The sequence below is a fragment of the Patella vulgata genome, chromosome 9 (genome assembly GCF_932274485.2).
Source record: "Patella vulgata chromosome 9, xgPatVulg1.2, whole genome shotgun sequence".
NCBI lineage: Eukaryota > Metazoa > Mollusca > Gastropoda > Patellidae > Patella > Patella vulgata.
Window position 1 is genome coordinate 41,869,070 of NC_065887.2, and position 26,450 is coordinate 41,895,519.

The 26,450-nt window shown below is 36.0% G+C and overlaps 2 protein-coding genes and 1 long non-coding RNA gene across 4 annotated transcripts in view; 1 reads left to right on the forward strand and 2 right to left on the reverse strand.

Annotated features, from left to right (window-relative positions):
* Window positions 1–6: 6 nt before the first annotated feature.
* Window positions 7–3,766, reverse strand: LOC126832289 (uncharacterized). Its single transcript, XR_007684648.1, has 3 exons — window positions 3,681–3,766; window positions 642–717; window positions 7–77 (listed from the first exon to the last, which is right to left on the reverse strand). It is a non-coding gene; the product is annotated as an uncharacterized LOC126832289 (long non-coding RNA).
* A 7,822-nt stretch (window positions 3,767–11,588) lies between these two features.
* On the reverse strand, window positions 11,589–25,990 carry LOC126807741 (protein odr-4 homolog). The gene is made up of 10 exons (XM_056103304.1): window positions 25,807–25,990; window positions 17,074–17,259; window positions 16,519–16,614; window positions 16,220–16,320; window positions 15,480–15,516; window positions 15,078–15,215; window positions 13,553–13,723; window positions 12,818–12,940; window positions 12,218–12,308; window positions 11,589–11,602 (listed from the first exon to the last, which is right to left on the reverse strand). The coding sequence occupies exons 1-10, from the start codon at window positions 25,900–25,902 to the stop codon at window positions 11,589–11,591; spliced, it is 1,053 nt and encodes a 350-aa protein (XP_055959279.1). The 5' UTR covers window positions 25,903–25,990.
* A 215-nt stretch (window positions 25,991–26,205) lies between these two features.
* Window positions 26,206–26,450, forward strand: part of LOC126832274 (DNA primase small subunit) — a 49,288-nt gene continuing 49,043 nt past the window's right edge. For both annotated transcript variants that reach the window (XR_008789228.1, XM_050562992.2), the window contains exon 1: window positions 26,206–26,401. Coding sequence is in view for 1 of the 2 variants with exons in the window: in XM_050562992.2 (XP_050418949.1) it covers window positions 26,290–26,401 (112 nt within the window). In the remaining variant the exon portion in view is untranslated. The remainder of the gene's footprint in view (window positions 26,402–26,450) is intronic.

Below are 26,450 nucleotides of genomic sequence, written 5' to 3' on the forward strand. Positions count from 1 at the left end.
TTTGACCTTGGGGTTTTCTGGAGGTTCTTTTCAAATTCTCGACTTTCAACTAGACGATACATGACGTCATATTTATGCTGAAACAAAACAATATTTAGAATTAATGAGCGCTCTATTACATACAAATATATATGAAGCGGCGCAATAACAAATAATCCGCAGTGGCGGGTCCAGGATTATGAGCGGGGGGGGGGGGGGGCTACTCTAGTTAACCAGATTGAGATTGGTCTAAACAGATTTGGGCTCGTAATTCATAATAACATAGTACGACCCTAGGGATCAAAATGTTTCTTTACAGTTTCATCCGACTCTGTCCACACGATAAGACAAGACAACATGTTCAGATATGTCATTTGGTTGAAACATGGCTTTAAAGGTTATACATTAGTAGAGACTAGAGATGTGTCATTTGGTTGAAACATGGCTTTAAAGGTTATACATTAGTAGAGACTAGAGATGTGTCATTTGGTTGAAACATGGCTTTAAAGGTTATACATTAGTAGAGACTAGAGATGTGTCATTTGGTTGAAACATGGCTTTAAAGGTTATACATTAGTAGAGACTAAAGATATGTCATTTGTTTGGAACATGGCTTTAAAGGTTATACATTAGTTATGTAGTATTGTTATATGACGTCATACCATTCTAGGCGAGACTCTGTAACATCCTTCTGTGTTGAAATGTCGTTCTCTCTCGTCGATGTTCAGATATATCTCTCTGAAAAAAAATATAAAATATCCAGATATATCTCTCGGGGAAAATATAAATACAATATTGATAAAGACCTAAATATATAAATACAATATTGATAAAGACCTAAATATATAAATACAATATTGATAAAGATCTAAAATATAAAATATAAATACAATATTGATAAAGATCTAAAAATATAATATATAAATACAATATTGATTAAGACATGAAAATGTAAATACAATATTGATAAAGGCCTAAAAATATAAAATATAAATAAAATATTGATAAAATATAAATACAATAATGATGAAACCCTAAAAATATAAAATATAAATACGATAATGATAAAACCCTAAAAATATAAAATATAAATACATTGGGACAAAAAAAAAAAACATTTTGAGGGTCGGAATTTCGGGACGATACCAGTTTAATATCCTCAGTCTCCCTTTTCTCCAAATCATTTTGATATTGCTTACAATAATCTCGCATAATTTTTGATTTAAATAAATATATTAACAGGATGATAAATCAAACAGTGAATATAACAATAATAACGCCTTTATATTGCTTAATATCATACGATTATATTAAATAAATCAACGAGCGATAATATCCAACGATTATCTCAGATTATCACCATTATTTAATAGATTTATTAAATTAGTATACAACGTGTTTATGTACTTTTGTATTTAGAACTCTGAATTGTCGATGGTCCCTTTTTATGGTGAAATAATCCGTTCCAAGTAATCTTATTTAATCGCAATAATCTATGATGTAATCTATGATGTAATCCATGATGTAATCCATGATGTAATCCATGATGTCATCATGTGATTTAGATATAAACATAATCTGATTAAAACACAGGTCATATTTCGTTTCGTTTATAAAGTTCAAAATTTCGTTTTACATCTCACTAAAAATATAAAACGAAATATCGAACTTTATTTTAATGGGATTGTATCTTAACATAAGACAAGAATTGGATGGCGTCTACTGTTCGGCTTTATAATATATGATAGAAGAAGAAATGAAATGGGGTTTAACGTTCTACTTTTCTGCACCGATTGTCAAGGGTTCGCTTACGTCCACCCAATGTGTACAAGAAGTACATCCTGTTGTAACAGAGAAAAAGAGACCAGTATTATACACGCAATAAATAGTTTCCGCCCCATCCAAACGACTACACAATTTCCCAGGCTGAAAAATTCAGATGGACTTTTTCAGTCAATTCTCGACCTCCGGGTTAGTGAGCTGCAAGGGTGCTAACTTGCTCCAAAATAACTACGCACGATTTAGATAACATAAAGAAACAGTAAGTAGGTCGTCCATATAGGGACAAAAAAAGGTCCATATAAACCGTGTGAGTTGTAATGGGTCGTCCATATAGCGACAAAAAAAATCCATATAACCGTGTGTTTGGCGTGTGAGTTGTAATGGGTCTCCTAATGACGCCAAATATCAGCGCAAGTACCATTAGAACATCATTATTAACATTATAACCCAATTATTAACATTAGAACATAATTAGAAACACTTCGGACATTAGATCATGGTTATGGGAGTAATTATTTTCCTTGTGTCACTTTCAAACTGGAACAGCTTTGGCAATGAACACTTTTTTTTAACAATATTTTCATTCGGGATTGGGGAACGAGCTTAGCCAACGTAAAACCTCTAATGAAATCTTTGAAAGGTGTGTTTCATTGATTTTTCTTTTCATATAAGATGTGTGACGTAAAGTTACTAACCACAGACATGATATGATAATTAACGAGTTAATTAGTAAAATATATATATAGTCAGGAGCTTGGTTCTAGCCAAGAATATCACCGATATATTATCTTCACCAGGTTATGTGTAAAGCATTTCACATAACAATCAAATTTTTATGTTTTCATGAAATTTATAATTATCTAAGTTGATGTCGAAGACGAAGTGGCTCAGTGAGTAAGACGCTGGCTCGCTAACCAGGTCTCGGGTTTGATTCCGGTATTGGACTAGAAAGTTCATCGTGATGTTCGAGCGTGGTTTACCCAGTGTCGTACAGCAGGGGAGGCCTAACAAGGACATCGTGATGTTCCAGCGTGGTTCCCCTTGTGTCGTACAGGTCGGGGGCGGGGGGGCTAACGAGGACATCATCAGGTCATTCGGATGTGACAAAAAGCCAACGTTCCGTGTACATAAAAGAACCACTGAGTCCTGCAAGACGGACGACATGACACGGAACACGGTATAAACGTTCGGATGCGACAAAAAAAGAAATGAAATGAAGTTGGGTTCTGCTTCTGCTGGGCTAATGAATACGAGCATACGCCATACAGTGTGCTATGAGGGAAATTTTGCCCGGGCAGCGGCACTTTATCGAATTCCAACTGCCAAAGGATATTTAAGTGCACGCCAATGTATAAACGGGACCGCGGTTTCTCGTCTCATCCGAACGACTGGGCTTACTTTCCCTGTTGGGTCCATCGTTCTGTAACAGGGGAGATAAAGGCTGGCATTTTACGAGGAACTCTCTCAGTCAGGACTAGGTTCAAACCCGTACTGAAATCTAAACCCAAAATATAAAATGTTTTCATATTAAACATACATTATGCAAGAGCTAAATCTGTCTATTGCAGGTCTTTCTTTAGGCCTTTAATGTTATCTAAAGTATTAATCAGACATTAATTAACCTATCAAGACAATAATCAACTCTAGATGGAATCGCTAGCCTTTGGTTTTTAGTGGATTATGGACCGATTTACTGCACGATTTAACGATTAAATGGATAATCGAGACTATGCTGTTTATCGTATTGACTTTAGTAATGATGATCGAAGCTAGGCGGAAATTTCAATCGCTTAGTTTCAGCAAATTCCCTTTACATTATCTAGTTTTTAACTATTATAGTGAGAACTGCCAGCCCTTTATCTAATCTCCCATAATGGATCTTTAAATAAACATGGATAGAATGGTTTTTAAAAACTTACAATTTCTTGGAAACCAAATCTGTTATATCTTTTAAATCTCTGGGTGTCAACGACATCTTCAAAATTTACTCATTAATTCAGAACCAGTCTTTCTTTCATCAATTCCTTTTCCTTTCTTCAAATCCGATAATCAATTTTATATGGACTAGGTGTATTCCATCGTCCGACAATGTGATAAACGAGATGAACTGATCATATAACTTGTAAAATATTCAAGGGTTTAAATGTAAAATTAGAATCGGTTCCGCCAGAAAAAAATTGTTATAAGAAATATCCAAATAGACCGAAAACTAAAATTAGAATGAGAGACAACAGAAGGAAATTGTTATTATAAGAATTAGAATCGCTCACAATTTCCTCGCTTTTGTTCTTCTAGTTAATTATTTCTATTAAAAAAAAATGAAACTATTGAAAATGCTGATTTCTCGTATTAGGTCGTAGTGTATATTAAATATTACTATTTGATGTGTTATATGATGTTCAGACTCTTTTTCTGCATTCACCAAAATATTGTCACATTATTCCGTGATATTTTATTCCAATATTGTCTGAAAGTCGACCTACACAATTGAGTTAACCATTTCTCTTGGCGGTATTAACATCTAAAATAATCTCACGTCTGGATATGTTATTTCTACTCTTGACTTCCACACAATCAATAAGACTAAGCCTTCTCATTATAAGCTGGCTTTACCTGGTATAATGTCAGGTGAGATCCACCATGTCAGGTGAGTTCTACCATTTACCTTGATCAACACAGATACCTTGATAGCGTCCTGTAGTAACGATGTTTTCTGACTTTAATTGTAGAAGAACTCCCCAGTAAACACGTTCCTGAATGGATTCAACCTTAGAATGACTTGAGAAATATTCAGACGGGTGTTAGATACTTTCTCACTAGTTTCAGTTTGTTTAAAATCATTAGTCTTCTCTCCGACTTATCACACCTTTGAAGCGTTATAACTAAACTAGTGTCTACTCCGGATCCGGAGATGAAAATTTCGGTGAAATCGTACGTTGAATGGTCTAGTATTGCCGAGCTCCGTATCAGCTATGCAAGTCAAACTTGTCTGTAGACATGACCCGGACTTCAAAACACAGATTAACGATTTAAGCCGATAGGATTACGGTAATTGACAAGTCACGTGACGTATGTTGCTCATATTACGTTGTATAATTATCTTGGCCCAGGTCCACAAAACATGATTTTTCCTTCTAATCATAATTTCTGTTATATCATAGAGATACAGAGATTGGTTGGGAGAGAGAGAAAGAGAGAGAGAGAGAGAGAGGGGGAGACAACGAGGTTGGAGAGAGGCCGGCCAGAGAGAGACACCACGAGGTTCGACAGGCAACTACTCCTTGTCACTACAAGCATGGGATCGAAGCCACGCCACTGGATTCACTGACAGACCTTATAATCTAAAGCGCACACCTTAGAACATCCAACTGCCACTAATAAAGACAGTCTATCATGACTTTGAGCAAATACGACACTTCTCCCATGACGTTTTTTTGGTCATTAACAAAATGAAATATTCATGCTGTTATATCTATTGAGTTATATGTCTAGGGCATTGGCCGAGATAGTTCATCAGGATTTTCTGATGTGGTTTCCCCTTGTCAGTGGTGCAGGAAGGAGGGCCTGACAAGGACAGCTGTCTAGTCGTTAGGATGGTACGAAAAATCAAGGTCCCGTGCATACATTGGCGTGCATGTTAAAGATCTCTTGGCAGTTGGAATACGATATAAGAGTAGGCCATAGTGCCACTGCCCAGGCAAAATTTCCCTCTTAGCACACTGTGCGTATGCCCATCTTCATTAGCCCAGTCAGAGCAGAACAGTAGGACGTTAACCCCATTTCATTCCATCTATATGTCTAGGATTAGAGTTCAAATGTTTATGTTTATTAAAGATACATTATGGGAGATAAGATAAAGAGATGACAGTTCTCGCTATAATAGTTAAAAACTAGATAGTGTAAAGGTAATTTGCTGAAAACTTCAGTAAATCTAATCCAGCCAACATCGAAGGCTAGCCTTGACATCGATAGTTTATTATGGTCTCGATAAGTTAATTAATGTCTAATTGATAATTTAGATAACATTTCAGGCCTAAAGAAAGACTTGTAATAAGCAGATTTTGCTCTTGCATAATTAAAGGTAGAGAATTTGACAGATTGCACCCACACGCATCGTCACTGTGTGTGTGTAATACTGGTAGACTGGCTGGTGTGATTGGTCCACAGATACTGATACCAAGCAAAAATATTTGTGAGAGTTGGGGGGGGGGGGTGACATCCCTCAGACATTTCTGAATATTTTTTTTTGTAAAGAGAAAACTTAAACAGGTGGGGATTTCCCTAAATTGAAACTCTTGACTGGAGTAAGTGGCTTGAATAGCTTTTTGTTGTTAAATCTTTTAATTCCATGTGACAACTATAATTTATTTATGGAGAGAATTTTAGTTAAGGAACATTTGAGTCGAATATCAACAGGTCCCCTAACAAACCTCATGGGTTTTCTATGTGTCATTTAACTTCCTTTCACTGCTAAAGACCCCTTCAAGTAAGCAAGATACTGAAATAAAATTAAATCATCTGTTGGTCCCGAAATGACATAGTTTGTGTCGAGTGAACATTAAACAGAAATATATTAACCATGCGTCACACCCTTGTATCCCCAGGATCTCCCATTACTTTTCAAAACCCACAACTTGCATATATAAAAAAAACCAGATAGTGCTGATTAAATTGTTTTATTATGTCGTGAATTCCGCTCCATATAAAGTGATAAGTCTTATTTTATATACATTAAAGTCACTGGTCATCCATGCTAGAATATCTACAAACAAAATCGGCTTGGATTCCATCGAATTAAAAACAGGAGTGTCAAAAGATTTAAGCAATGATTATAGGTAGTGCTATATGGATTGTAGTCACAAGGCTTTAAAACAGAAATGGTCCAAAAATCTGGTCAATATGGCAATAGATTATTATAGCCACCATAAAAAAAATAACAACTTTTACAATATTGACTAGTAGGCAACGGGATTCAATATCATCCCACAAACGATGATCAGAGATTTTAATAATTGCATTGTTTGAAGCTTGAAGCGATCATTATACAACAGAATATGTAAATAAATATAATGTTTATTTATTAATTATTTTATTCAGCTTCCAGTTGATTCTGTGAGAAAGAGATTATAAACTACGGCGATGGCAGCTACCACACCACTAGCAGCTAAACCTGAAACATAGTAAATAATCTTATAGTCAACAACACTCACACCTACACAATAATCTTATAGTCAACAACACTCACACCTACACAATAACTTTATAATAAAAAACAAATATAAAAGCCGGCCCACAGCAGGTAATCACATTTTTATTCTTTTGTAGGTTATGATTCCATTAAGAAAATGTTCCCATGGCAGCTTATACTCTCCATGCAGTCATCACTTGTTTATTCTTGAATTTTAGAAATAAAATTTTCTAGCGGTAACCTAGTCAAATTTTATGATGATTTTTATACATGTATCCTTCCATCTTACAAAAGACATCATCCTGTTCAATAACTCTTTCCGTTATCCATACCCCCCGTAACCCTTTACTATCACTCTTCACTCATTAAGAACAACATCTCCTTCCGCACCAACCCCGTTATAAAACCCCACCCTTATATTCTTCTATCTATGGTGTCGCTGCAGCAGTTGAGGGGATTTCACAAGCCTGGTTCTCACTGGTCAGCGTTGTGCCTACAGACAGAACTGATCAAAGTTTTAAGTTTGTGTCTGCAGTCTTGATTGTCACATAAGATATTTAAAGTTTGTGTCTGCAGTCTTGATTGTCACATAAGATATTTAAAGTTTGTGTCTGCAGTCTTGATTGTCACATAAGATATTTAAAGTTTGTGTCTGGAGTCTTGATTGTCACATAAGATATTTAAAGTTTGAGTCGGCAGTCTTGATTGTCACATAAGATATTTAAAGTTTGCGTCAGCAGTCTTGATTGTCACAGAAGATATTTAAAGTTTTATAATAGATATAATCTTACCGATATAAGTTACTATGTTTGATTTAGCGTCCGGTCCTACCACGTTATTTAAAGAGTCTGGTCCAATATCTTCCTCTGTATTATATGACAACCAGTCTTCTTCAGCTGTAAATCAATTAGATAATAGAAATTCAATATATGATAATAAATGTTGGATTATATATCTATCACTATAAATCTCATTTTAATCAACATGACATCAGTGGTTTCTAGGTGTATTAAACAGGCATTAGGCAAGAGCTAAATTAGCCTATTGCAGGTCTTTCTTTAGGTCTTAAATGTTATATAAACTATTGATTAGACATATATTAAACATACATTATGTAAGTGCTAAATAGTAAGGGAGCCATGGTGTGTCAGTGAGTAAGACATTGATTCCATTGTTGGCCGAGAAAGTACAACAGGATTATTCAATGTGGTTTTCTCTAGTCAGTGGTGTAGGACGGGCTAAGAACAGCATCTAGTCAGTGGTACAGGACGGGCTAGGAACAGCATCTAGTCAGTGGTACAGGACGGGCTAGGAACAGCATCTAGTCAGTGGTACAGGAAGAGCTAAAAACAGCATCTAGTCAGTGGTGTAGGATGGGCAAGGAACAGCATCTAGTCAGTGGTACAGGAAGAGCTAAGAACAGCATCTAGTCAGTGGTGTAGGATGGGCTAAAAACAGCATCTAGTCAGTGGTGTAGGATGGGCTAAAAACAGCATCTAGTCACTGGTGTAGGATGGGCAAGGAACAGCATCTAGTCAGTGGTACAGGAAGAGCTAGGAACAGCATCTAGTCAGTGGTGTAGGATGGGCTAGGAACAGCATCTAGTCAGTGGTGTAGGATGGGCTAAAAACAGCATCTAGTCAGTGGTACAGGAAGAGCTAGGAACAGCATCTAGTCACTGGTGTAGGATGGGCAAGGAACAGCATCTAGTCACTGGTACAGGAAGAGCTAGGAACAGCATCTAGTCAGTGGTGTAGGATGGGCTAGGAACAGCATCTAGTCAGTGGTGTAGGATGGGCTAGGAACAGCATCTAGTCAGTGGTACAGGACAGGCTAGGAAAAGAGTCTAGTTATTTGGATGATGTGAAAAAAAATGAGGTTAAAGTGTACACGGAAGAACCCTTGACATTTATCACTGTAACCCAGGTATCATTTAGTCTTGTGTATCTAGCACTAATTTCTTTCACATTCGTTTAATATCAAATCTTTGTTTAAAAATTCGCAAAATTCAATCAAGATCACACAAAATCATCTAATTTGTACTTGTGTCCAGTTTAAAGCTGGCCATTCAATTTTGATAATGAGTGTCCAATTTACAAGTATTTAATTTCCTGACCACTGTTCAAAAATTAATCATTATTCGTCATTAATCAATTGGGTTGTTTATTTTTTAACAGTGATTGAGAAATTAAATACTTGTTAATTGAACACTCATTATCAAAATTGAATGGTCAGCTTTAAACTGGACAGAAGTACAAATTAAACGATTTATGGTGATTTTAAACGTTTTTACGAATTTTGACACAAAGATTTGATATTAAACGAATGTGAAAAAAATTAGTGCTAGATACACAAGATTAAATGACACCTGGGTTACAGTGATAATGCTAGGTTCCTACTGCCTTGCGATGCTTTACGATAGGATTATTCCTACTGAGTCAACAATCTGGTATGTGAAGATACGTTCGGATACGTTTCGGTATGATCAACTCAATTGCTACGACCGACCTCAATATATGATAATACCCGGTACGATCACCAAGATTACTCCACAATTAAAACCACGATTTCAATCGTAGCACGAACCTTGATAGTGGAAACCTAGTATAATCAGGAAATAAATAGGATTTTTCAGTTTATGATAATAACTTTAGCCTCTAAACATCCTCAAACAATTGTGGACAGTTGGACGAACAGACATTATCATAAAAACGATTTTACATGCCAGTTTGACTTCTAATTGTTCTTCATTTTATTTCAGAGAAAGATAGATTTAGCTGTGGAAAAAAACTGAAGGACCCGCAGAAAACCCATGAGGTTAGGGAGATGACCCTCCTCCTTGGCACGGACAAGCTGGGGATCAAAACCATGTTACTAAACCTTATGATCTAAAGTATTTGTTAGTCGACTCAATCCCCCACGAAATTGAGGGAGTAATGAATGTTTTGTTGACTTAATGATTTAATATGATTAAAATATAGATCTATATTTCGTTTCGTTTTTTTTATACTTTCAATGGCCTACACTACATGAAGATCTGACCGGTTGTAGCGATAGGTCGCGTCAGAGGTCATACGAGCGACGTCAGACATTTGATTAACCAATCAGCATTGATGTTACTAGTGGATTACCCACAGTTCCGTGCAAAACATGCCTAAAGCTCGCCGTAACCGACCGTTTCATTGGCTAATAGCTCACATCATTCAGAACACGTCAATGACAACAACTCTTCCAGATCCTAGTGTAGTAAAGACTATAAAAAAGAAACGAAATAAGATCTGTGTTTTAATCAAATTGTTAATGATCTAAAACACATACATTAGACCACCTGACCTCCTCCTGCCATCTTACATCAATAGAAGAACATGTGAAAACAGTACTGTCAATAATACAAACCGGCAGGTCTTTCTAAATCAAGCTCTAAATTATTTTCTGTTATTTTAACATCTAATAAATCTTTAATTCTGTCTGTGACTTCATCAGTTCTTTCATCTTGGAAAATATAATCGCAGATTTCCACGGAAGAATCGGGGACGATGACGAACACTCTGACAGGTGTATTGTATAACTCAACAGCTAAAAATAAAAACAAAAATAGCATTTTAGGTCATATAATTTTGATTTTGAATTCTTCCGGAACAACACATGTTAATATATCATATTATTCACCTTTTATTGATACATTATGCCAGAGTTAAAGAAAGTGTGTGTGTGTGTGGGGGGGGGGCGTTCTTGCGATAATAGTTCAAAAATAGATATACATATATTGAAAATTTAAGTCAAATTACTTTATTCTGAGCAAAATAATTTATGTTTGAAGATTTGAAGTTTTGACAAGAAACAGACATAAACTGCTGATCATTGACTGATAATAGATAATAAAAAAGGAATATATTGAATATTTCAGTCAAATTACTTCATTCTGAGCGAAGTTATCAATGTTTGAAAATTTGATAAGAAATAGCACAATTAGTCTCAATTGTCAAGTACCATTGCTACGATAATAAATAATGTCTTGATTTTCCATGGGCTTGAATACATGTCAAAATAATAATTTATATAACATTTGACGTCAGAAGGCAGATTTAGATCTTACATCATCCATCTTTAAGGGTGTTCGAATACCCTGTTCTTACACAGGACTTTGCTAGATATGTCATAACAAAGCAAGGAAGAAACAGGACTGTGAAGATGGGTAATAATGAGAAAGTGAGGAAGAAATAGGACTGTGAAGATGGGTAATGATTTACCTTTGTCTTGCTCTGTAATTTCTAAATCTTCACACAATAATTCACATCTAGATGAAATACTTCTAGCTAGATCAACCTTTACAGCCTGTAATAATAACAATATAATTACACATCTAGATGAAATACTTCTAGCTAGATCAACCTTTACAGCCTGTAATAATAACAATATACACATCTAGATGAAATACTTCTAGCTAGATCAACCTTTACAGTCTGTAATAATAACAATATACACATCTAGATGAAATACTTCTAGCTAGATCAACCTTTACAGCCTGTAATAATAACAATATAACTACACATCTAGATGAAATACTTCTAGCTAGATCAACCTTTACAGCCTGTAATAATAACAATATACACATCTAGATGAAATACTTCTAGCTAGATCAACCTTTACAGCCTGTAATAATAACAATATAATTACACATCTAGATGAAATACTTCTAGCTAGATCAACCTTTACAGCCTGTAATAATAACAATATACACATCTAGATGAAATACTTCTAGCTAGATCAACCTTTACAGCCTGTAATAATAACAATATAACTACACATCTAGATGAAATACTTCTAGCTAGATCAACCTTTACAGCCTGTAATAATAACAATATACACATCTAGATGAAATACTTCTAGCTAGATCAATCTTTACAGCCTGTAATAATAACATTATAACTACACATCTAGATGAAATACTTCTAGCTAGATCAACCTTTACAGCCTGTAATAATAACAATATAACTACACATCTAGATGAAATATTTCTAGCTAGATCAACCTTTACAGCTTGTAATAATAACAATATACACATCTAGATGAAATACTTCTAGCTAGATCAACCTTTACAGTCTGTAATAATAACAATATACACATCTAGATGAAATACTTCTAGCTAGATCAACCTTTACAGCCTGTAATAATAACAATATAACTACACATCTAGATGAAATACTTCTAGCTAGATCAACCTTTACAGCCTGTAATAATAACAATATACACATCTAGATGAAATACTTCTAGCTAGATCAATCTTTACAGCCTGTAATAATAACATTATAACTACACATCTAGATGAAATACTTCTAGCTAGATCAACCTTTACAGCCTGTAATAATAACAATATAACTACACATCTAGATGAAATATTTCTAGCTAGATCAACCTTTACAGCTTGTAATAACATAGCACATTTATCTTTAATATTGCTTTAAAAGACACGTTGCCATAGGGTTTAACACATAATGTCTAACATCTATACAAGGAATGGGTCTGTCCTGTATAATGTCTAACATCTATACAAGGAATGGGTCTGTCCTGTATAATGTCTAACATCTATACAAGAAATGGGTCTGTTCTGTGTGTGTATGTCACTAGGACTAAGATCACCTGTATAACCTTGTGGATTTTCTCTAGGTACTCTAGTTTCCTGCACGTAGGGTTTTTTAGCAGTAGGAAGAAACCGGAGGACCCAGAGAAAACCCACAAGGTTTGATAGGTGACCCCCTACTCCTTGTCACGTACAAGTGGGGGGGGGGGGGAAGAGAGGAGTTGGGTGGCCAAATGGCACCCTTAACTGTTGGTTTATCCTATATAAATACTAGTAGTGTAACTTACCTGTATGACATCACCAACAGTGGGTTTACCCTGTATAAACGCTCGACCAATCATCTGACCTCGTAATACAATCATAGATGATACAGATGTCACTTGTGGATCGGCTACTTTCTTACCATCACCCTGTTAAAATTATACCAATGACATTTTTTATACATTTTATAAATCTCTGCTCAACAACAGTACAAAAACAGACTTATGTTAGAATGGGAGGTGGTTTATTCATCTTCATAAAGTTTCGAGTTAAAAGACCCTTTATCAACTGGCATCAAAATTTGCTCCAGCAGCTACATAGATCTCCCAGTCTGACCCACATGTTCAGCCTCTGTCCATCATTTGCTCTAGCAGCTACACAGATCTAACTGGCCTGACCCCCATGTCCAGCCTCTGTCCATCATTTGCTCCAGCAGTTACATAGATCTAACAGGCTGACCGAACTGTCCAGCCTCTGTCCATCATTTGCTCCAGCAGCTACACAGATCTAACGGCCTGACCCACATGTCCAGAAGCTACTACTCTTTTAAGAGTGTGTTGCCACAAATGTCTACATGTTTTTGACAAAAGTTCATTTTAGTAGAAGTGATCATGCTACAATGTATTTATTTACCATGTCAGCGAGTCTCAATTTAAAATAATTACCAAAACTGATTAACAACGTTTTATAACTAAAATAATGTACCTTTTAATATCAAATATCTAACTTCTAATATGTACCTTTTAATATCAAATATCTACCTTTTTTATCATTAATTCTACATTGTAAGATTGTGGCATCATAAAACTCTTGTCTTTACTGCGACTTTTTTTACCACTTGCCATTTCTAGTAATTCTGACGTATCTCGGAAAGCTCCATTAATTAATCCGATACTTGTTGACAGCGACTGATAAAATGGTGTTAAACCCATCTGAAAACAAAATTTTCAAAATATATTCAATAGTTTGCTGAAGGATGCTTTATGTAGGTTCAAAATTAGATAATGAAAAATGAATATATTGAAAATTTCATTCAAATTATTTTATTGTGAAGTTATCAGTGTTTGAAGATGTAGCGTAGACTGTTCAATATCGTAGCAATGGTACGAGACTAAGTATAGATTATCCATTTTTAAATTAAATGGCGACAATGTTTTAATCCGTTTAAATCTCAGCCATCCAATGTTCAAGAGAGTTAATTATGTGGTTGTCAAGTGAACAAATGTCTAAATAATAGTTTATGTAAGATTTGAAGCCACAATAAAGACCTGCAATAGGCAGATTTAGCTCTTACATAATGTATGTTTAATTCAAATATATTGAGCACAGCCTCAGTTTACTTCGATTATAGACTTTCTGACTTAGTCTGGCCATCGATTGTCTACATAGTGATTCAGTAAAACAATGTTGTTTTTTTTGTTTGTCTAATCTTACGACCATTTAGAAAAAGGTGATATTAGAGTGATACTGAAGACAGTGATGCTGTATAGAAATCTACAGTAATACTGAAGACAGTGACTTGTATAGAAATCTACAGTGACTTGTATAGAATCTACAGTGTTACTAAGGACAGTGACTTGTATAGAATCTACAGTGATACTGAAGAAGATATGAAATAGAGCTTTATACCCTACTCTTCTAATAAAACGAGGCTAATAAAGACATGCTGTGAGATATGAGGGAAATTTTGTTCAGGCAGTATCTGCTTCGGCACTCTTTTAGTGCAGGCCATTTTCTGCACCATTTTCTGACAAGGGGAAACCGCAAGGAACCTTTACAGCCAAAATTGGAATACCCCTGTAAATAAACCACTGTGGCTTCCTTAAAAGGCAATACTAGTATCACTTGATCTAGCAGCACCTTTGAAAAACACAGGTAGAATTCGGCATTTCTTCTATGTTGTGATATTCACTTAAAATATAAGGAAGGAGTTACTAGACTACTCCCAATATCAAAACATTCCCTCTTACAGAGGAACTAATCCCATTGAAAAAAAACATTTAAAAACGTAGAGAACAATAATTTATAGATTTTGTTAAAATTTTATGAAACTAATATAAATATTTCTTTAATCTTTTCTACCGTTTCATGGGCACTGCCATTACTGCTTGCCACATGACGTGTTGACTTCCTTGGTGCTTAAATCAAAACCCATTATACTGCCCTACTGTGTATCAAATGTGTCATATTTTTCCCCAAAACTAAATGCCCAGAAGTTTTGTTGCTACTAATTTGTATAGACAATACCTGTATTTATGTGATTAAAGTTATATGTATATACAATACCTGTATTTGTTTGATTAATGTTGAAGATTTTCTAAGGGAAGGAACAGGAATAGTTATATCAAGAAATGCTGAAGTATTGAGCTGTATCCATTTATCGTTTATAGGATGATATCTCCATTCTGCTGGGTGACCATTACTCTATAGCAATAAAACATATAAACAGTTTAAATTGACCATATTTCGATTCTAATCTTGATATATGTAGGTCTTAGTTCAACCTGAAACGTTATGAAGATGAATAAACCACCTCCCATTTAAACGTAAAGTCTGTTTTTATACAGCTGTTGTGCAGGGATATTTAAATATCTAGTTATAATTATGTTTATATTTGATAAGTGATAATTAATTTTATATGGAAAGAGTTTTTTTAGTACCATATCAATTATAGAAAAAGTAACGTACATTGTTATCTTCCACATCATAAGTTCTACAAGTTATTCTGTTAAACAGTTAAAGATATAAAATACATTCACAAAGTTTTCTAACCAGTTATTTTCATTTCTAGAATGGGTGCATCACCTAAAAGTAATGATGTGTCATTTGCATTTTTTGCTAAAATATCAAACTTCTGACGGCCAACTAATCCATGCTTCTGTGTACTCAGATTCATTATTTAACCAAGAAAACAAATTTAAAATCGGATCTTAAATAGGCCTATCATTTCTGTTCGCCCACAAAAATTGGCTGCAGGCTTATTATAGCGAGCAGCATAAATCTATGAAGTTTCAATTCAACATATCTTTGTAAATATCAAAAGCATTTGAACCATTTTGGACTGATATTCATTTTAGAATACATCTTTCACAATATTGTTGTGTGCTTAAATGACGCATATGATGTGAAGTGAATCTGTTTTTTCCCTTTAAGACTGAAGATGAAAAAATAATGAATTGAGAATCAACACATGTAAACCATATGACAGCACGCTACATGCCTATAATCAGCAATCGTCACTACATTTCAACTCATAATTTGTTCCATTCCATCTTAGTAAATACTGAAAAGAATTAAACTACCCCTATTAGAGATTCATGTTTCACCATATTGAAGGGGATTCTTCAATCCCTCACATAGCGTATACAGACTATAATCAATGTTGTTAACTAATATATACGATCTCTAGAAACGTTTTAAAAGGATACTTTCTAGTAAGAGAACAGATATGTAGAGTTATTCTGTCTGTAATTTCACCAGTTGGTAATAAACCAGGTTTATTTATAGATCTGTGTACAGCATAAACAACCTACAATTATAATATATATCAAAGGTCATTCTGAGACTAACACATGGTTTATATGTTGATCACATCCGTTGTAATAGCCTCTATAAAATTGACCAGAGTTTACTGGATTATTTTGGTATTTCGGCTGCAGTTTTCAAATTATTCGAAATGTCTTATAAGATGTATCTTTGTCAAATGTGTTCTGTTATATATAATTACCTGTCTGAGTTTCTCTGTAACTTTCTGTGATATATTTGGTGGAGATAAAATAAAAACACCTGCAACCTCCAGTCCACCAGGTAACATACGTATAACCTAACAGTAAAAATAATATAAAGTAAATAAAAACTACCATGATGTGAATTTATATACCAATCACAGAATATGAACATCATTATACTTCTTAATGGAGAGAGAAACAAAGAAATAGGGTTTAATTTCCACTTGACACAAACTAGGTCATTTTGGGACAAACATTCAAGGTTTAATTTTATTTCAATAATTCGCTTGCGCGTAGGGGTCTTTAGCAGAGGACAACCCATCAGACTCTTTAACGTGCATGCCAATATGCACACAGGACCATGGTTTTTTTTGTCCAATACGAATGACTAGTCACTGTTCCTTTTCAAGCCCTCTGTTCTGCACCACTAACAAGAGAGAAAATCATGCCAGAAAATCCAGACAATCTATATCAGCCAACCCGAGACCTGGTTTTCCAGCCAGCGTCATACCCACTGAGACACCACACCTCCCTCCTAATAACATAAACTATACCTGTTTAGCATGTGTAGCAACCCAACTATCATCCATTTCATCTAATGTTTTAGGTCGTCGTGAGCCTTTCTTCTTCGGTTTTTTCTTAGGTACGATGTCCTCCAGATCTTCCTCCTCACTTGCTTCATCTTCGACTGGATCAGGAGTTCGCGCCAAACGTAAAATATAGTCCCTCGGGTTCGTTAACTGTAACATATTTTAAAATACAATCATACATAGCACAATTAATTATAATGAAAAATTTAAACTACTGTCTTCACCGAATGGCTTGCACAATGCATCATAAGGTATGTCATTGAGGCAAGCGCTGTGGTTTCAATTCTCTGCTTGTACATGACAAGGAGTAGGTCACCTGTCCAACCTCGTGGGTTATCTCCCTTCCTCAGCATTACCCACAGAGCTAAAGACCCCTATGTGCATTATTTAAATAAAAAGATAGGTTGCCAGGCAACAAAACATACGCCAACAGCAGCTAAATCGTCCGAGCAGTCGACAAGGGTTGTCACATATTTATTCTTTTGTAGGTAATTAGGGGAATTTAATAGACAATTTCATACAGATGACATTATAATTTCCGTTGTTTGAAGGTTCACAAGGTTCTAAAATCTAAAACAAGGGCTGTAACTCTGGAAGCAATCTATAGAAATTGTTCAAATTCGAAAGGCTTTTTTCGTTTTAATAATTCAAATAATGCATATGAAATTCATACAGATCGGATGATAACTTTTGTTGTTCGAAAGTTCACTAAGTTCAACAAAGTAAATCAAGGGCCATAACTCTAGACGTAATTGATGGAAATTGCTGACATTCAATAGGCTTGTTCGTCTTCATTTCACTAATTTAGGTGATAACTGAAACTCAATAGGCTTGTTCGTTTTACTAATTTAAATGATACATATAAATTTCATACAGATCGGATAATAACTTTAGAGCATTTACAAGGTACAACAAAGTGAAACAAGGGCCATAACTCACAGCGTAATTAACGGAAATTGCTGAAATTCAATAGGCTACTTCATTTCACTAATTTAAATGATGCATATCAATTTCAAACAGATTGGATGATAACTGTTGTCATTAAGAGCGTTCACAATATTCAACAAAGTGAAACAAGGGCCATTACTCTAGATGTAATTAACGGAAATTGCTGAAATTCAATAGGCTTCTTTGTTTTACTAATTTAAATGATGCATATATATATTTCATACAGATCGGTTGATAACTTTTGTCATTAGAGCGTTCACAAGGTGCAACAAATTAAAACAAGGGCCATAACTCCAGAAGAAATGAACGGAAATTGCTGAAATTCAATAGGCTTCTTCATTTCACTAATTTAAATGATGCATATCAATTTCAAACAGATCAGATGATAACTGTTGTCATTAGAGCGTTCACAAGATTCAACAAAGTGAAACAAGGGCCATAACTCTAGATGTAATTAACAGAAATTGCTGAAATTCAACAGGCTTCTTTGTTTTACTAATTTAAAAGACGCATATAAATTCTATACAGATCGGTTGATAACTTTTGTCGTTAGAGCGTTCACAAGGTGCAACAAAGTGAAACAAGGACCATAACTCCAGAAGAAATTAACGGAAATTGCTGAAATTCAATAGGCTTCTTCATTTCACTAATTTAAATGATGCATATCAATTTCATACTGATTGGTTGATAACTTTTGTCATTAGAGCGTTCACAAGATTCAACAAAGTGAAACATGGGCCATAACTCTAGATGTAATTAACGGAAATTGCTGAAATTCAATAGGCTTCTTTGTTTTACTAATTTAAATGATGCATATGAATTTCATACAGATCGGTTGATAACTTTTGTCGTTAGAGCGTTCACAAGGTGCAACAAGGGCCATAACTCCAGAAGAAATTAACAGAAGTTATTGAAATTAAATAGGCTTCTTCATCTCACTTATACAAACAACATATATCAATTTTAAAACAATCGGTTGATAAATGTAGTCTGTAGAGTGTTCACAAGAAATTGTGGACGATGGACGGACGGACGGACGGACGGGGGCGACGGCAATATACGACCACATTTCCATGTGGGCGTATAATGAAACAACATGTTAGTTCTGAAATGACCTAGTTTGTGCCAAGTGGACATTAAACTCTCTCTCTCTCTCCACCATGTGGGTGAAAAAATAACATTTTGTTGTATTCTAAAACTATGTTAAAAAATCACTCTACTTGTCTAACAATGGGATGCCAAGCAATGAAATATACATGTACCCGCTATGACCACTACATTTAAGTCATCCAAGCAGTCCACAAAGGCTGTCACATTTTATATAAATGTCTACTTGTTCAGATGGGACAAAAAATGGAGAGCCACCTGTAAACTCCTGAGCATGCATGTAAAAGAACCATTAATAGTTGGAATACTACACTGTATAACACACAGCATGGTATTTAACCACCCATCTTGATAGTACAGTTGGTGCAGAAAGTATGACGTTAAACTCCATTTCATTTTACTCTTTGAAACATTTACATTTAAAATTCAAAACGACCAACTTAATTGTGTCACTTGCCAGCTGATGCCATCCCCATTACAACAATATCATTCTTTTATCAATGTATGGTTTTAAATAATTCATCAGTAGACAAATTGCATACAAATCAAACTAATGTAACGTATGTCAGGAAACTCAGTGGAAATTGTGTTCTGAGTGTACATGTTGATCATGTCAGTAAATATGTGTGTGTTGTGTGATTATTCGTATGTCTGGGGACGACAAGATTGTTCTGTCTCCGAGTTTAAAGACCACGTACGATCAAAAATCTAAATTGCATGTATGTATAGCCCATGGTCACTATATCAACTTTACGGCAAGTTCACACCAATCTGATTAAAATTAAGTCCGCTGTTAACGTTTAAGTATCCGACATGCCAAAACGCTTTTCGATTTTTCAATTACGACCTTAATCCGGTTGATTGTCTGGTGACGTCACAGGCACTACACATAGGATATACATTATCTATACAATATCTCACTGTACGTACAATATAGCACTATCAATACACATCGTCTTTCATTGGTATAGATTAGACATTTGTGATTGGAATATTTTAGAGTGAATTTAAAATGCTGTATCATGCCGTAGATCATTTTAAGCTTCCTTTGTTTAAATAGGCCACGTGTCAAATGAAGATGACTCAAGCAATTAGCGCATTTACCGGTAATTTGGATAACCCCGTAATACTTGATATCCCAAACTTAAGTACAGAAATACAAATGGTGCCAGTCATTGTCGATATATTCATTATTAGCTATTTATAATAATAAAAAACATTTCTATACATAAAGAACAACTACAGTGAATATGGAATTTTCCGACGACTATGCATAACATGTACAATAGATCGCACTCATTTCTCTGCCAATCAACGCTTGGTATCTTATTACCATGTACCGTTCCATGTACTCCGGGTCTAGTAAATGAAGTTAAACGTCGCCGCGAAAATTGCATGGGATCATTCGTGGAGTTCCTGGTGCCGTTTGGTGAGTGATTAAACTGTCAATGCAATTGTAAAATACTTTTATTATAAAGAAGATAAACGATGTTAGACATTATAACCTAATCGTATCAAAAACGTTTATCCATCCATCAATTAAATGTTGTTTAAACGCCAATCAACAAATAATACGATTTTATACAATTAATGTGTGTGTGTGTGTGTATGATTCTACCATTAGTTCGTTCGTGAGGTATTACGCACACGTTCCACTTAGTGACGTCTTTGATCTGGCCGGCGTAAAAAAAGATAATTACCTAATCAACATTCTTAATCCCACTAACACTCACTGATAACACCAACGTGTAAATTAATTTATGGCCCATGCCTGTATAACTCGTTGTTGTTGTTAGTTAGTTGTAATTTACGTCCGCTTCCACCGAGGTGATATCGCAGACATCATATAACTTTTATAGTCTGATTGATTAATTAATGACAGATATTAACGACACTACACTTTATGTGGAAAAGCGAAGTGCTCGCAGTAAAAACCACATAGCTGGACCCGTATATTATTTACATATTAAAAGTGTTCGTCCAATAAGTTCCATATTGTAAAAAATTAATTAAGAGTTCAAGACTTCAAAGTTTAAAAGTTGTAGGCACTCTAAATTGGATCTTAAATCAAAATGAATTACAAAACAAATTATTCCATAGTCAATTGTTTTATTTAATTAGGGGGATTAAGGAATCCTTCAGGCATTAAAGAATACACACGCCGGCTGTATATAGGGGCCTCCCTAATTTGCATGACGAATGACATGCGAATGACGAATGACAAGGAATTTCTAAGCAATAACCGCTCCCTTTAGGCCAATATAATTCAACTACAGTAGCCTATTGAGTTTAATAACTATCGACTTATTTTTTCTTGATTAGTGGTGACACAGAGACCTCCGCCATCGATCCACCAGTAAAATCAATCTAGTAATAAGACACACATTTTGTCATTCGCCCAGCGAACCTGTGTCATTCTGTCATTCGTCTGAGATAATTTCAATCATTTACTTTGTCACTCGTCTGCTGAACCTGTGTCATTGTCTGTGTCACACACTTATTTGTCATTCGTCCGTACGGTTAATTCTGTCATTCATTTTGTCATTCGTCCTGCGAATCTATTGTATTCTCTGTCATTCGTCTGTTGAAGCCGTGACATTCGTCCGATAAACCCGTGTCACTCTCTTTGTCATTCGTCTGGTGAACGTGTGTCATTCTCTGTCAATCGTCTGCTGAACCACTGTCATTGACTTTGTCATTCGTCTGACCAACCTCTACAATTCGTCCAGTGAAGCTGCCTCATTCTCCGTGTCAAACATTTTGTCGTTTGTCCTTCCGGTGAATTATGTTATTACCTTTGTTATTCGTCCGGTGAATATGTCATTCGCTTTGTCATCCGTTTGGTGAACCTGTGTCAGTCTCTATGTCACTCACTTTGTCATTCGCCCGTCCGAGGAATTATGTCATTCACTGTCATTCGTCCAATTACTCTGTCATTGTCTATCATTCGCCTAATGATTTCTTTCATTCACTTTGTCATTCGTCTGGTAAAGCAATGTCATCCACTTTGTTAACCGTCCGGTTATCCACCTGTCATTCGTCTGGTCAACGAACCTGTCATTCGTCTGGTCAACGAACCCGTCATTCGTCATTCTTATGGTGAACCCGTGACATTCGTCAGGTGAAGCTCTGCCATTCACGTTGTCATTCGTCCTGTTAACCTGCCATTCTCTTTGTCATTCGCCTTGATAGGCGGCCTGGTGAATCCCTGACAGTCACTTTGTCGTTTGACTGGTGAACCCCTGCTGTTATTAGTCTGGTGGACCACTTTTCATTCGTCTGTAATTCACGTCAGTCGGTTGGTGAACCAGTGTCATTTATTTTGTCATTCGCTACGTAATTCGTCTGGTGATTTCTGTCATTCATTTTGTCATTCGTCTGGTGTAGCTCTGCAATGACAAAATGGCACAGGTTCACAAACGAATGACAGAGAATGTACATCAGACGAATGACAAACATAATGATAGAATGACATAGGCTCACCACACGAATGATAGAGGTTCGACACACGAATGACAAACAGCATGACATGATTTGCCAGACGATGACAAAGAATGACAAAGCTTAATCACCACACGAATGACAGTCAGAATGGCAGGTTCACCACACGAATGACAAAGTGAATGACATAGATTCACCCCACGAATGACAAACAAAATGACAGAGGTTCACCAGACGAATGACAAAGAGAATGTCAGGCTCACCACACGAATGACAAACAGAATGACAGAGGTTCACCAGACGAATGACAAACAGAATGACAGAGGTTCGACACACGAATGACAATCAGAATGGCAGGTTCCCCCCACGAATGACAGAGAATGTCAGAGGTTCACCACACGAATGACAAACAAAATGACAGAGGTTCACCAGATGAATGACAACCAGAATGACATAGGTTCAACACACGAATAACAAAGAATGACAGAGCTTCATCACCCCAATGACAAAGGAACACCAGACGAATGACAAACGGAATGACAGGTTCAACACGCGAATGAGAAACATAATGACAGAGTTTCACCAGACAAATGACACAGGTTCACAACACCAATGACAGAGGTACACCAGACGAATGACAGACAGAATGACATAGGTTCACCACACGAATGACAAACAGAATGATAGCGGTTCACCACACGAATGACAATCAGAATGACAGGTTTACCACAGGAATGACAAAGTGAATGACATAGATTCACCACACGAATGACAAACAAAATGACAGAGGTTCACTAGACGAATGACAAACAGAATGACAGAGGTTTACCACACGAATGACAGAGGTTCACCAGACGAATGACAAACAGAATGACAGAGGTTCGACACACGAATGACAAACAGATACGCCAGACGATGACAAAGATTGACAAAGCTTAATCAGACGAATGGCAAACAGAATGACACAGGTTAACCACACCAATGACATAGAATGACTAAGGTACACCAGCCGAATGACAAACATTAGGCAGAGGTTCACAACCCGAATGACAAACATAATGACAGAGGTTCACGAGACGAATGCCAAACAGAATTACAGAATTACACAACACCAATGACAGAGGTGCACCAGCCGAATGACAAACAGAATGACAGAGATTCGTCAGACGAATGACATAGGTTCATCACATGATTGACAGAGAATGTCAGAGGTTCACCACACGAATGTCAAACAGAATGACAAGTTTACCAGACGAATGACGAACTGAATGACACAGGTTCACCACATGAATGACAAAGTGAATGACATAGGTTCACCACACGAATGACAAACAAAATGACAGAGGTCCGCCAGACGAATGACAGAGGTACACCAGACGAATGACAAAGAATGACAGAGCTTCATCCCACCAATGACAGAGGTTCACCAGACGAATGACAAACGGAATGACACAGGTTCAACACGTGAATGACAAACAAAACAACAGAGGTTCCCCAGACGAATGACAAAGAGAGTGACAGAGTTTCACCACATCAATGACAGAGGTGCACCAGACGAATGACAAAAAGAATGACAGATAATGTTCACCAGACGAATGCCAAAGAGAATGACAGAGGTTCACCACACGAGTCATTTACTTTGTCATACTTCTGGTATACCTCTGGCATTCAGCCGACGAATTTCTTGCCATCCACTTTGTCATTCGCCTGGTGAATCTGGCATCCTCTTATTCATTCGTCCAATGAACGTGTTTATCCACATTGTCATTCGTCCTGTAAACCTATTTTATCCACTTTGTCATTCGTTCGTCTAGCGTATTATCATTCACTCTGTAAATAGTCCGGTGTAGGCTAATTCCCTGTCATTCGTCTGGTGATTTCTGTCATTCACGTTTTTCACATGTCTGCCATTCGTCTGGTGTACCTCTGTCATTCTCTTCATCTTCATTTGGTGACCTCGTGTCATTTTCTTTCATTCCTGTCGTGAACCTGTGTCATTCCTCTCGTGAACCTGTATCATTCACTTTGCCATTCTTCTTGTGAATCTCTATCATTAACTTTGTCATTCGTGTGGTTAACCTCTGTCATTCTGTTTGTCATTCGTCTGGTGAACCTCTGTCATTGGTCCGGTGAACCGTCCATTTTTGGGCAATGTATTTCTGTTCATGCACAAACATTAGAGAATGAGACTATATATCATATAATTGACAAATGAAATCGCTCGCGGTTTACGTTTTGAATACTACAATACGTAAGTGGAGCTGTGTGCAAAACTCGTTAAAGTTTCAGATTGATTTTGATTTATTCTAAAAATTCGGATGACAAAGAAAATTTTCGATAAATCTCCCCAACCCCCATATGGAGGTCCACCAGACGAATGACAAAGTGGATGACAGAACGTCGCCAGACGAATGACAAAGTGAATGACAGAAATCACCAGGCGAATGGCAGTGAATGACACAGATTCACCGGACGAATGACAAACTGAATGACATATCCATCGTCCGGAGGAATGACAAAGTGAGTAACAAAGATCTAGAGACGGAAGGTTGAGAGATGATGTTTCTTATCTAGTGTGATACATGCTGTTCCTGATCAGTTTCATGCAATTGAAATAAAATATTAATTACTCCAAAAAAGACAAAATAAGTTTATAGTTATTAAACCCAATACTGTAGTTGAATTATATTAGCCTAAAGGGAGCAGTTAATGCTTAGAAATTCCTTGTCATTCGTCTTGCAAATTAGGGAGGCCCTGTAATAGGTAATTAAGGAATAAACATTCCGAATATGCATTCGGTCACTGTGACGTCACTGGCGTCTGTGGGGATTAAGAGTGTTTTCGATAATTGGCAAAGTCGTTTTCACGGAAGGTCAATTTTTACGACTTTGAGTGAAGATAGCTGAATTAATTTCAACCAGATTGGCGTGAACTTGGCGTAAAGTGGATATAGTAATTACTGGTTACACCCATTAAAAAGTTTTTCCACCCATCTTATGTGCACTTTAAATATACTTTCTACTGACTTAGTGTTCATGTTTTTACGGGAAGGGTACATATAGGCCGTAATGATAATAACTAAGATATTTGTATGGGTATACATAGCAAACCATATGTTGTTTAATTTTGAAAGACGTGGAGGTCCCCTCATCGTTTTTTTTTTAAATTCAAAGTTTTATTTTTGTTTTCCTTTCCTATTACCTGTCCAAGAATAAGACCAATATACCATTGGCCAGATTTAATCAATTCTTCGACATAATCCTGTATCGCCTCGTCGGCATGTATTGATCGTCCCATGTTACCACAAAACTTATTATTTTCAGTCAGGGAATAAAAAAATCATCTGCATTCGTCCATTAACGGAAATAAACATAGTCGAGGATATCAAGTCTCTGCGGTCTTTTTCATCCAGTTGATAATTGTTAAGTCCAGATTATCAAACAATATAAATACTTAAGGGAGTCGGTAGACTGGATAAACTAATTAAAGTCGTAAATACAAAATTTGATAAGATAGAATTTTGTATTATACAAACATATCTTATACACGACTAAATTCAATTATTGAAATTGAATATGACCATAGATAAAATAATTATAAAAATATTTACGACTTTTAATGTTGACAATAATTTGGCGGGAGATTGAATGACACAGAAATAACACAAAACGAAAACTGTTTAAAATGTCAGAAAAGAATAATTATGACCCGGCCTCGCTCCCCGATTTATTGCCCGTATATTATAAAAGATTGTTTCCGTACGGACCATATTTTAGATGGTTACATTACGGGGGCGGTGAGTATTAGGCCTATATAATCAATCGCACTGAATCTGAAGTGAAATG

What these genes read in the sequence shown, in the direction of transcription:
- LOC126807741 (XM_056103304.1), bottom strand. Translation starts at nt 25,902, where the DNA reads ATGGGACGATCAATACATGCCGACGAGGCGATACAGGATTATGTCGAA. An exon ending in TTACAGAGAAACTCAGACAG is followed by an intron (nt 16,321 to 16,518) that starts GTAATTATATAT and finishes TTATAATTGTAG; the next exon opens with GTTGTTTATGCTGTACACAG. An exon ending in CATTAATCAAACAAATACAG is followed by an intron (nt 13,724 to 15,077) that starts GTATTGTATATA and finishes TTTTGTTTTCAG; the next exon opens with ATGGGTTTAACACCATTTTA.